Here is a 13,217-nt window from a genome sequence, read left to right on the forward strand (position 1 = left end):
AGTCCCATTAAAAAATAATATATTTTAAGTTACGATTTGTATATCCATACCCAGGGGCGGATTTAGCCTGGTCCTGGTGTTGCAACGACAAAAAACTGTTTTTTCTGTCTACAGTGGAAAGGTTTTCGATTTTTTTTTTCGTTTATACCTTTTTCTCATATATTAGCAATGCATATTTCATATCAGCAACGCCTACTATATATTCATGCATCTGCCCTTGTCCATATGTTTTTTATGAATGTTTTTTTTTATAAAATCATAAGTAAAAATATATAAATTTTAGCAGGAGTAATCTTAATGAAAAAATGAACATGTGGATATAAAGATCGTTAAAATTTTATATCGTATAAAGAAGTTACGACGTTCAAAATACAAGACCTACGCAACCAAGTAGTCGAGATCGTTTTGGACATAAGTATCAACAACCCAAAAACCTCATAAATGATTGTCCCACGTAAGATTTCGTGAGAAAAACCTTAAAAAAAATCATTCATAAATACTGAATGAGTACAAAAAAAGGAATTTATTTTGAAACAAAAAAATGTTAAAGACTAAATATATACAGAAATATTAAGGACTAAATATGTACAAAATAAAAAATATATTATCCTATTAAGTCAATTTTGCTGTTAACCTGGAATAACCGGTCATAAGGACTGAATATGTACAGTTTAACAACTTGAAGGAGTAAATGTGGACGAAAAAAAAATTAATGACAAAATATCTACAAATCGTAAAATACATTATCTTTTTAAGTCAACAACCCTTTTTTAGTATCCATAAAAAACATTTTGTGATATTTGATTTATCTACTCGGTATCAAAAACTGGAAAATAAAAATTCAATGTTTCCGCATGTCATTTTTAAAAGTATTTTCAAGTCTACATTCCATTTGCTTGTATAACAAGATGAATTTTTGAACAAGTCAAATCTATTCTCAATAATTTGAATTAATTTCTTCCATGTGGATCAGTGGATAATACTACTTTAGCTTAACGAATATAATAATATGTTCTAGGTTTCAATGTGATAGCGTATCAATCAAAACTATTTATTAGTAATTACAAACTTTAATTGAAAATGCTATCCGTAAGATCATTAATTCAAACGAATATACATATATGGTGCTTTTGATCCAGAAAAGATATTAACAAGATTTATACCTCTGTTTATTATTCTATTCAGTTTTAATTAATAATTAGTTCCCGTGTTTGAAGGTTTTTAACACCAAAAGAGTCAAAATAATCAAACCATTTTACTCTTACTATATACTTTTCTACGATTTTGTCTCCGAAAATTCTAAATTCAAGATTAGTTTCTTTCTTTCTCTATAAATACCCATTTCAGTCACCGAAACAAAATCTGATTAAAGTGATTCAACAGACACATACAACTCTCCATTTAACAAATTACAAATTTTGACTCAGTTTAATTTTAGTTTTCCATGCAACGTTCAATTTCCTCATCAAAGAATGTTTACCGCAATATCATCCACTACCAAAAACCACCGACTGCCGCTGTAGTTACCCCGAAGCAACAACCCTGTGAAGTTTTCATTAACCACCGTGGGATCGACACCAAGAAGTGCGTTGCAGGACTTTTGTATAATCATCTCAGGAGTTTAAGATTGCAACCGTTCTTGGACAGCAAGAATATGAAACCAGGTGATAAATTATTCGATAAAATCAACAATGCCATCAGCGAATGTAAAGTTGGTGTTGCAGTTTTTTCTCCTCGGTATTGTCAATCGTATTTTTGCTTGCATGAACTGACACGTATTGTGGAGGCTAAGAAGAAGGTTATTCCGGTTTTTTGTGATGTTAAACCATCGGAGCTTACTATTAAAGACAACTGGAGGCGCCCTAAGCACGAGATAGATAGTTTCCAATCCGCTCTCGAGGAGGCTAAGTACACCGTTGGCCTAACTTTCGATTCTTCAAATGGGTAAACACTTCAAACCCATTACTTATGTTTAATACAAGTCACAATATATACATCATGCATGGAGCTAGAGGCTTTGAAACATTGTTTGAAAACGTAAAAAACAAAAAGTAACATTATTTTCTGATCTTTTTAATCATGAGCAGATCGTTAAATGTGAACCAAGAGACCACGCTTGTGTATCCATACGCCGTTAGTTAGCCATTTTATGTTATTGGCATTAATTCATATTGATGCAGTAAAACGGCCATTGAAATGCATCAAATATAGGATTACGCTTTAGTGCGTGAAATATAGGAATGGTATGTTAATTTGCTTCCATAGCAAAGCAACGTACATGTAAAACATTGATTGAAATTAAACACACCAAGATTTTGTAATGAGACGACAAGTCACAATGGGACAATGGGATTTGATCGAGATACTTAAGAAGTAGCGCATGACAGCAAGTCAATGACATTTAAAATGCTTATTCTCAAAATTTTACATGTATTAAACTTTTTAAATGGGTAATATTATTACATTGTAACAAAAAGTAGGATCCGAATATAAAAGAATTATACTACATAATAGTTATCTTATATTTATTAACATTTGACTATTTGAGAACTTTAAGCTGTTCATCTTAATTAACTAACATTGTTGTTGGATGCATGTAGGGATTGGCAAGGATTTTTGATGAGTGCGACTGAAGCGATCATCGAGAACTTAATAGAGGTGGAAGAGGAAGAGCAGCAAAAAATAATTCGGGAAATTTGATTGGTGAATGCAAATATTGACAAAAATCAATTAACCATACAATTAATTTAATCATTCATTAATTTAATTAATTTGGATATAAAATTTTCTTCATTTGGAACTTCTCAGTATAAATATTGAATTGTTTTTCATCTTCTTTGTTCAGAATTATGATATCTTCAATAATCAATAAAATTTTAAAGTGTTTGCTATTAGTCACTTTTGTATTCGGTAGAATTTTTAAAGTTTGTACAGGGAAAAATAAAGTTACGCCGCCGGAACAAACCATTAAAACTATTCCCATCGGAATTATATTCTCGTCAAGATCATTAAATCGCAGGTAATTTCCTCTTATAAAACGCGTGTAACTCATCATCTGACGAAGATGAAATTGTTCCAAGTTTGAACACTCTAAAGTCTAATCCATCATATCCCATAGGCATAAACATAATATGTTATTATTTTAATAAATGAATCATCCTTAGTTCCTTACTAACATGTCCCACCTTTACAAACTTAAATACCGAAAATATCGACATGCACTCTCGTGGTCTATCCTAAAAAGATTAGCCAAAATCATTTTAATTCGCGTCACATCCTTTATATCTTTTATATCTTAAATAAAGCTAACAAGAATTTAGCGATATGAATGAAATTCAAAATCACAATCAACATTCAAAATCCCCTAAATATCGGCATCCTCTCTTGATTATTTGAAAACAATTTTGAAAATCATTTTTTTAAAACCTTTTTCATTTCCTTAGTTTCAGACTGGATTCACACGGATGTTCCACCAATTTGTTCAAACCAAGGCTCTGATATGAACTTGTAACGACTCAAAAATCACAATAAATTTAAACTTTAAAAAATCCATAGTCATAAAATGTTTATAAAATCATTGTTTTCAAATTGTTTATCCATATCAGAGCATCCCAAAATCATAAAACCATAAACAAAGGATGTGTACGGTCACGCCTTCGCCTTCTCACGATCATCAGAAGTATCTAAAACAACAACTAAAAATCTTAAGCCAAAGCTTAGTGAGTCCCTCAAACTACCATCACACAAAAATATAGCATATACAACAGCATGTTGGATCCAATCAATCATTGGGTTGGAATACACCAAGCCCAATCAACCTCCGGGTCCAATCATTCTCGGGATGGAATACCCCATGTTAGAATGTCAATATACAGCGGGTTCAGTCATCCTCGAGATGGAATACCCTCGGGCCCAATCAACCATTGGGTTGGAATACCCCCGGTATGTTGGTTCATGTACAAAGCAGTAAAGCCTCAACCACAACTCAATATATGTCGACATATACAAAACAGATAAACATATAATCAGCCAACAGACAAACAGGCAGATCTACAGATCACTATCGCATAGCAACACCCTATAAACTAGGATACAAATCTAACAGATCACTATAGCATAGCAACATACGGTAAAACTAGGATGTCAATCCAATGGGTTGGCCTTGGTGCCTTTGAGCCGTAAGTACAGTAAGGAAAAGTCACCTCAGAGTCTGAATAATAGTTGATGGCGTTCCGACTCCAAATCTTATTTCTAACTGTCACCTATTCATCCAAATGTCTAATTCTCAACACCATTCAAATTACACAAAATATCCCTTGGTCAAAGTCAAAGTCAAACCGGTCAAAATCAATAAGTCAACTAAGTCAACCCAACCGATTCAACACAAAACGCGTACACAGGACATACTCCAAAGGTACACATGGCGTACTCAAATCTTGACCCCAGACAGGAGAGTTTGCCATGTACGCGTTGTGTACTCAGGTTACGCATACACTAAGTTACACGTGTGATTTAAGTTACACGTGTGATTAAAGGTGTGATTGTATGTTGTATGGAAGCTCATGAAATGGAAAAGATGTCATCAAAGCTTTAGTGATGGCAAGAGAAAGAGGACTACATTGTGTTGGTGACACCTTATGGGTTTTTTTATGTATAAGTAAATATGTATATTAAGTTTTAATGTTGATATGTATTTGAAATTTATGGTTTTAATGTTTGTCAAATATTGAAACTTTTTATTTTTTATATTTATTGGTTTTAAAAAATGGATTTTATGTATGTTTTATTATTTTTCTGGTTTTAATATATAAAAAATTTGGATTTTTCATGAAATTTAAAAATTATATTTATATTGCCAGAATCTGTTACAAGAAAATCCATTAGTAATTTGTTGCAAGATATTCTATCGGTAATCGGTTACTAAGCTATTTCATTGGTACTTCGTTACTGATCATTCCGTCAGTATTCCGTTCCAAATACAAATCCGTTATTGATTACCGACGGTAAAATCCGTCACTAAAATTTGTCGTGTCTGTCGGAAATCTGTTACAAACAATTACCGACGAGAATATACCGACACATTTGGATATGTTGCAATTCCGTCGCTAAAACCGATTGGCGACGGATTATCGACGGTTTTGGCCATCGATAATGCCCTTTTTTGTAGTAGTGCGTCACCATAACTTATCATCGGTTACCGTCATTTCGTCACGCTTTGAATGAAAAAACAAAACTTAACACGAATGTCTATAGTCACGGTTTTTTTGCGTCACCATAGACCATTTTTTATACTAGTGTCAATAGCTAGACGAAAGGAGTTCCCCAGTCAACTGGGAATATCTATACTCGATACTTTCACAAATGGGCTTCGAGGAAAATGGAGAAATTGGATCTATGGATGCCTATCATCTTCACGGGCTTCTGTCATTGTAAATGGTTCCCCAACTAAGGAATTCAACCTATCAAAAGAGGTGTGTCAAGGGGATCTGCTCTCGCATTTCCTCTTCATAATTTCCATGGAAGGACTCAATACGGCATTAAAATCGGCACGCAATCAAGGTATTTTTAGTGGGATCAAAATTCCAAACGGAGGCCCAAGGGTTTCATCTATTTTATGTCGACGACGCACTTTTTATTGGCGAAAGGTCCCTATCCAACATCACTAACTTGGCTAGAATTCTAAAGTGTTTCCATGCTTCCTCCGACCTAAGAGTGAATTTCAGTAAATCATGGGTATTTGGATTCGGTGCGACCATGAATGAAATAAGTAGATGGGCAAGTATTCTCGGATGTGATGTGGGAAAGCTTCCATTCAAATACTTGGGTGTGCCTGTGGGAGCCAACATGAACTTGCTAAAAAACTGGAAACCTATAATTGATCGGTTCAACTTCAAACTATCAATTTGGAAAGCTAGGACTCTCTCACTTGGAGGACGGCTCACATTACTAAAAGCGGTTCTTGGGAACCTCCCGACATACTACCTCTCTCTATTCAAAGCTCCAATGGGGGTGTTGAACGCTTTCGAAAAGACCAAATGTCGATTTCTTAGGGGTGGAAGTGATAGCAAATCCAAAATTCATTGGGTTTTGTGGGAAAAAGTCACAACTTCAATTGACAAAGGTGGATTAGGTGTAGGTTCTTTGCGCACGCTTAATGTCGGACTCATTATCAAATGGTGGTGGAGATTGAAGACGGATCGGTCGGCATTATGGTGTCAAATTGTCACAAGGATACATAATCTTACAGGAAGGGCATCAGATCAAATCTCCAAGAAATCATTTAGTGGTGTGTGGAACAACATCGCCAAAGTCACATCAGAATTAGAGAAGGCAAGTTTGGATTATAACTGCATAATGAAAAAAATCAGTTGGATGAGGTACCAACACCCTCTTCTGGCTCGATGTATGGTGGGGAGATGCCATGCTGAAATCCTAATTTCCAGAACTTTTCTTGCTGGAAAACAACAAGCGATGCTTTGTTTTTGATCAAGTATCCAGTAGTGGCTTCACTTGGGACTGGAAAGCTGATCCTTGTGCCTCACATCTAAATCGGAATCTATGGCATTTAGAATCCGAAATCAACTCTTTTACACCAAACTCTGTACCAGATACATGGTTATGCAAAGTCAGTTCGGATGGTCTATATTCTATAGCAACTCTTCGCCAGAAATTGGAAGAATCTTCCCCTGCATTATTAGGTGTAAAAACCGAATGGATGAAGGAGGTTCCTTTAAAGGTTGAATGTTTCATATGGAGGGAAAAATGGGGAAAAATTCCTTCGGCTGATGCACTTACATCCAGGGGAGTTAATATTGCTTCTACAAATTGTGGGTATTGTCAACATAATGAATGTGTTGATCACATTTTCATTCAATCACATAGGTAACTCCTTTCCAACAGCTGCTAACGCAACAAAGTTAGATTACATTGTTGAGTTTGTAATGCAAGATTGCTTCATGGAAGCCCAAGAAATGGCACCTCCCCCAAGCAAGAATACCCAACCAAAAGCAGAGGAATGGTCCTCCATGTTGGTTATCCAACTTACATCCGAATGACCTTCTAAAACCGAATGACTCCCTAAGTAACACAAACCATAATCAATAGTTCCCTTGACATAGTTAAACACTCTATTTACTGCTTGTCAATGTTGAGCAATTAGATTACTAGTGTACCTGTGTAGCACCTGGTTCCTAGTATGTATGATTTATCTGAGTATCTTACTTTTTATCCTTGGACTCGGCAAGTCGTAGGCTAGACTCGCCGAGTAGGGACGGGATTTTAAGCACGTTTAAGTTGGAGACTCGGCGAGTCCATATTCTGGACTCGGCGAGACCATCAGTCTGGAAGAAACCCTAATTTTAGGGATTTGCACCCTATTTAAACCCCCTTTATGCGCCCCAAGTTAGCCTCCATCACCCTCAGAGCATCATATACCGAACCCTAACCCTCTCCTTGTGATTTGAAGTGATCTTGTGCTTGTTCCTTGGAGTTTGAAGAATAGAAGGAAGGAAAGACCAAAAGAGAAGGTGAAGAGCAAGAATCTAGGACTTAATCTAGAGTTCATTGAGGTACAATTCAGATCTATTCTGTTTATATGCTCAAATCCCCATTAGAACACCATTAAGCTATCTTTGTCCCATTTCCAAGCTTGTCAGTGGTATAGGGATCATAATAGGCTGAATAGCTGCTAGATCTGGCTATGTTCAAGTTACAGAAGCCTAGATCTAATACCTTTATAGGGCCATATTGCATGAAAGCCCTAGATCTACCTCTTTTTGTGTGTTTTGAGCCTTAGAATCCTCATGGATGATTATATACACGTAAAGTTGGAAACTTTACGTGTTAACCGAGTCCTAGGAACCCAGATCTATGAATGGAATGCACTTGATTCAAGCAGAATCGAGTGTAGAGAGATTGCATGGATGCGACTCGGCGAGTCGAGTCGCTAGTCCCCGATTTTTCCCTTTTCGAGTAGGCGAGTAGAGCAGTGAGCCATAGGTGGACTCAGTGAGTCGGAAGCATGACTCATCAATGGAGGGACTCGGCGAGTCAATGCCCTGATTCGGCGGGTCCAAGGCAATCTTCATAAAACCCGGCAACTTGTTCATCAACTCGGCGAGTCGAGAACAGAACGTGTTCATCGGATGAAGATTAACTCAACGAGTTGTTCATACAACTCGGCGAGTTGGATGAAGGACCATTGTGTATTCATTTAGGAAGAGAACTCGACGAGTAGAGACGGGAGTAAGGTCAATCGGCCGGATATAAACTCGACGAGTTGGCAAGCCAACTCGGCGAGTCGGGTTAACTGGAAGTTGACTTTGACTTGACTTTGGTTTGGAATCGGTCAGGGGTAAAATCATCATTTTACCCTGGGATTAGTATCAATGTCCGATTAAGTGTTTTATGGGAATATAGACGGGGTGTAACGACCCAATTTTCACGTCCAAAAATTTCGTTTTTAAAACATTACTTTAGAAAACATTACAGTTAAAACATTGCTTAATTAAACCATTCACAACGAAAACCAAACTTGAAATCCATAATAGTTAAACAATCAAAATATCAGAGTATCAATCCCAGGATAAACTCATAAATGCGGAAACAAGGAGTGGGTGTGATGAGCCGCTACCGCGCCTGCTCCTTCCCCTTAGCTGAAGAGGTACCTGAAACAACAACTGAAAAACGTAAGCACAAAGCTTAGTGAGTTCCCCCATAGTACCACATACCATACAAGCATATAACATACCACATTCAGCTAGGAGTTACGGGCCCCGCACACACTCATGAAGATACGGGCCCTGCCCACACTTCGCTAGCCGGGAGATACGGGCCTCGCCCACACTCTACTACCTGGGAGATACGGGCCTAGCCCACACTCCACCCTCGGAGAGATACGGTCCTTGCCCACACTCAACCGCGAACCCATAACATACAAGTATCACACAGACAACAAGTACGGACAACTCTATCATACTGGCACGTATATCATAATCGACTAAACCAAGAGATACGGGCTCGGCCCACACTCTAGTGCTAACATCTCGTCTACACGGGTCGGCCTTGGTGCCTTAGACCCGTTCCTACTAGGAGGAGAACTCACCTCGAAGTAGCTGCTGGGCTATGTGGGAATTGACTGTCTGCTGCTGCCGTTGCTCCGGAAATCCCCCGGCTATTATTCCCACAAAACACTCAATCAGTCACTGTTAACTGACCCTCGGGAAAATTGACCATTTTACCCTTGGTCAAGTTAATAGTCAAGGCCAGAGTCAACCTTCGGTTGACCCGACTCGCCGAGTTGGCTCTCCAACTCGCCGAGTCCTTGTCCAAACAATTGTTCTATAACCCGTCTCTACTCGTCGAGTTGGGCGTTGACTCGACGAGTTCTCCTTCTAAGCTGATGTCCAAGTCCTTCATCCTACTCGCCGAGTTGTATGAACAACTCGCTGAGTTCATCTTCATCCGAAGAACAATTTATGCTGTGACTCGTCGAGTTGTATGAACAACTCGCCGAGTCTGTTCTTGATCTAAGGAGATTGCCTTGAACTCGCCGAGTCAAGGCAATGAGTCACCGAGTTTTTCATGGATGAGTTCGGCTTCCAACTCACTGAGTTGCACCCCGACTCACTGCTCACACTCGATACTACAAAAAGGGGACAAACTTGGAGACTCGCGAGCAGACTCGCCAAGTCAGATGAACGACTCGCCGAGTCGTTGCCATGCAGTCACTAAATACGCGGTTTTGCTCGATCCCAGTCCATGCTATTCACAGATCTGGGTTCCTAGAGCATGAATAACACGTAAAGTTTCCAACTTTACGTGTAGATATTCACCAATGAGAGTTTTAGGGTTCAAAATGCACCAAAAGAGTAGATCTAGGGTGAACAAGCAACACGGGTCCATAAAGGCAACGGATCTGAGCTCCTGGAGCTCAATCATGCCTAGATCTAAAGGCCAATCAACTTATTACGAATTATATTGCACATACAAGCTTGGGGAAGGGCTCAAGAAAGACTTAATGGAGTAATAAGCATAGAATCAGAGGGAAAACGGGTTATACCTCAAAGGAATCACTGAGAGAACACTAAGATGCTTGGCTTCCTTCCCTTCCTCTTGATCTACTCCACTTCCTTCTCAAATCCTTCAAGAACACACAAAAAATGCTTCAAACTCTCAAGAAAATAAGCTTTGAACGAGGGTTGGGAGCTCTGAGGGTGAATGGGGGCTGGCTTGGGGCGGACATGAGGCTTAAATAGGGTGCAAACCCCTGAAACTTAGGGTTTCATCCAACAGCGGTGACTCGCCGAGTCCGGAATATGGACTCGCCGAGTCTCCAACTTAAACATGTCCCGGGTCCCGACTCTACTCGGCGAGTTGGACCTATGACTCGCCGAGTCCAAGGCTAAAAAAAGAGAATACTCAAATAAGATTTACGTACCAGGAACCAGGTGCTACAAATCTCCCCCACTTATTTTAGACTTCGTCCTCGAATTCTGCTGCTCGATCCTGAAACAGCTCGAGGTAATGCTCCATCATCTCGTCCACCGGCTCCCAAGTCCATTCTGAACCCTTGCGGTGCTGCCATTGCACCTTCACTAGCTCTACCCTCTTGTTCCTCAAATCCTTCGACTTCCTGTCGAGGATTCGACTGGGCGCTCAATGTAATTCAGGTTGTCATCAACCTATATATCCTCTAACGGCACTATTGCTGAATCGTCCACTAGGCACTTCCGCAACTGAGAAACATCGAAAGTGTTGTGGATCTGGCTGAGCTCGACTGGCAGATCCAGCCTATACGTCACCTTGCCCACCCGGGCTACAACCCTGAACGGCCCAATAAACCTTGGGCCCAACTTGCCCCGCTTCCTGAATCGAATGACGCCCTTCCACGGCGACACCTTCAGGAGAACCATATCCCCGACCTGGAACTCCAGGTCGGATCGGCACTTGTCGGCATAGCTTTTCTGCCGATTCTGAGCAGTCTGAAGCCTGCTCCGAACCTGCTGGATCCTCTCGGTCGTCTTGAGCACCACTTTGGTGCTCCCCATGACTCTCTGGCCAACTTCACCCCAGCATATTAGGGTCCTGCACCTCCGTCCGTACAACATCTCAAATGGAGGACGGTCAATACTCGCGTGGTAGCTGTTGTTGTAGCAGAACTCGGCCAAGGGAAGGTAGGTATCCCAGCTACCACCGAAATCCAACATGCATGCCCGCAACATGTCCTCCAAAGTCTGGATGGTCCACTCGCTCTGGCCATCCATCTGCGGGTGAAAGGCGGTGCTAAAATGCAAGCGAGTTCCCAACTCGTCATGAAACCTCTTCCAAAACCTAGAAGTAAAACGTACATCCCTGTCCGAGATAACCGATACTGGCACCCCGTGCTGCGCCATGATCTCCCTAATATAGATGTCGGCCAATTTCTCGGCCGATACGCTCTCCTGAATCGGGATAAAGTGAGCACTCTTGGTCAATCGATCCACAATGACCCAAATCGAATCCATCCCACGCGCGGTCCTGGGAAGCTTTGTGATAAAATCCATCGTGATATCTTCCCATTTCCACAGTGGAATATCCAATGGCTGCATCTTGCCATGCGGTCTCTGATGTTCGGCATTGACCTTCCTGCAAGTCAAGCACCGCTCGACGTACCATGCCACATCCCGCTTCATGCAGGGCCACCAATAATCTGGACGAAGGTCCCTATACATCTTCGTCGCCCCGGGATGAATAGAGAATCGGGACTTGTGCGCCTCCTCCATCAAGATCTGGCGCACACCTCCGTGATATGGCACCCACACCCTACGGTGTAGTGTCAATAGTCCTCGGCTATCATAATCGAAGGAGGAAACCTGACCCACCACACGCTCGCTCTTCCGATGTTCCTCCTTGATAGCCTCCTGTTAAGCCTCCCGAATCTGCTCCAACAGGGGAGTCACTACGGTCATCCTCATGCAAATATCCCTGATCGGTGCCGCCTTGCGGCTAAGCGCATCGGCCACCACGTTGGCCTTCCCCGGGTGGTAAAGGATATCGCAATCATAATCCTTCACCATGTCCAACCACCGACGTTGCCTCATGTTCAGATTCGGTTGATCCATGAGGTACCTCAAACTCTTGTGGTCCGTGTAAATGGTACATCGAACCCCGTAGAGGTAATGTCGCCAAATCTTGAGGGCAAAAACCACCGCCCCCAACTCCAAATCATGTGTCGGGTAGTTCGCCTCGTGAGGCTTGAGCTGCCTCGAAGCGTAGGCAATGACATGCCCCCTCTGCATCAGTACCGCGCCCAACCCTGAAATGGACGCGTCATAATAAACCACAAAATCCTCTACGCCCTCTGGCAGGGCTAAGATCGGCGCCTCGCACAATCTCTGTCTCAGCGTCTCAAACGCAGCCTGCTGCTCGGGTCCCCACCGAAAGACTACGACTTTCTTCGTCAACCGTGTCAGGGGTACGGCTATCTTGGAGAAGTCATGAATGAATCTCCGATAATAGCCGGCCAATCCTAGGAAACTCCGAATCTCAGATGGAGACTTCGGAACCTCCTATCTCATCACGGCCTCGACCTTGGCCGGATCGACCAGAATCCCGTTCTGGTTGACAAGGTGTCCGAGAAATTGCACCTCGCGCAACCAAAACTCACACTTGGAGAACTTGGCATACAAGCTCTCCCTCCTCAGGGTCTCCAATACCTCTCGCAGATGCTCCTCATGCTCTTCCTGTGTCTTGGAATAAACCAAGATGTCATCGATAAAGACTATCACAGACCGATCCAGCATCGGTCTGCATACGCGGTTCATGAGGTCCATGAACGCGGTAGGAGTATTGGTGAGCCCAAACGGCATCACCACGAACTCATAATGGCCATAGCGAGTCCGAAACGCGGTCTTTTGCGCATCCTCCTCCCTGACCCTCATCTGATGATAACCCGAACGCAAGTCGATCTTGGAGAACCAAGATGCTCCCTGAAGCTGGTCAAAGAGATCATCAATCCTCGGGAGTGGGTAACGGTTCTTCACCGTTACCTTGTTCAGCTCCCGGTAATCTATACACATCCGATGCGACCCGTCCTTCTTTTTCACGAACAGAATCGGGGCTCCCCAGGGTGAACTGCTCGGACGAATAAATACTTGTCTAGCAGCTCCTGCAGCTGCGTAGACAACTCTTGCATCTCGGGAGGAGCCAACCGATACGGTGCCTTGGTTATCGGAGCC

The 13,217-nt window shown here is 41.5% G+C and overlaps 1 protein-coding gene across 1 annotated transcript; it reads left to right on the top strand.

Moving 5' to 3' along the window:
* The first annotated feature begins 1,374 nt into the window (after nucleotides 1-1,374).
* Nucleotides 1,375-2,881, top strand: LOC111888077 (TIR-only protein). Its single transcript, XM_023884213.3, has 2 exons — nucleotides 1,375-1,944; nucleotides 2,601-2,881. The coding sequence occupies exons 1-2, from the start codon at nucleotides 1,445-1,447 to the stop codon at nucleotides 2,698-2,700; spliced, it is 600 nt and encodes a 199-aa protein (XP_023739981.1). The 5' UTR covers nucleotides 1,375-1,444; the 3' UTR covers nucleotides 2,701-2,881.
* The last annotated feature ends 10,336 nt before the right edge of the window (nucleotides 2,882-13,217 follow it).

The sequence above is a fragment of the Lactuca sativa genome, chromosome 4 (genome assembly GCF_002870075.4).
Source record: "Lactuca sativa cultivar Salinas chromosome 4, Lsat_Salinas_v11, whole genome shotgun sequence".
Taxonomy (NCBI): Eukaryota; Viridiplantae; Streptophyta; class Magnoliopsida; order Asterales; family Asteraceae; genus Lactuca; species Lactuca sativa.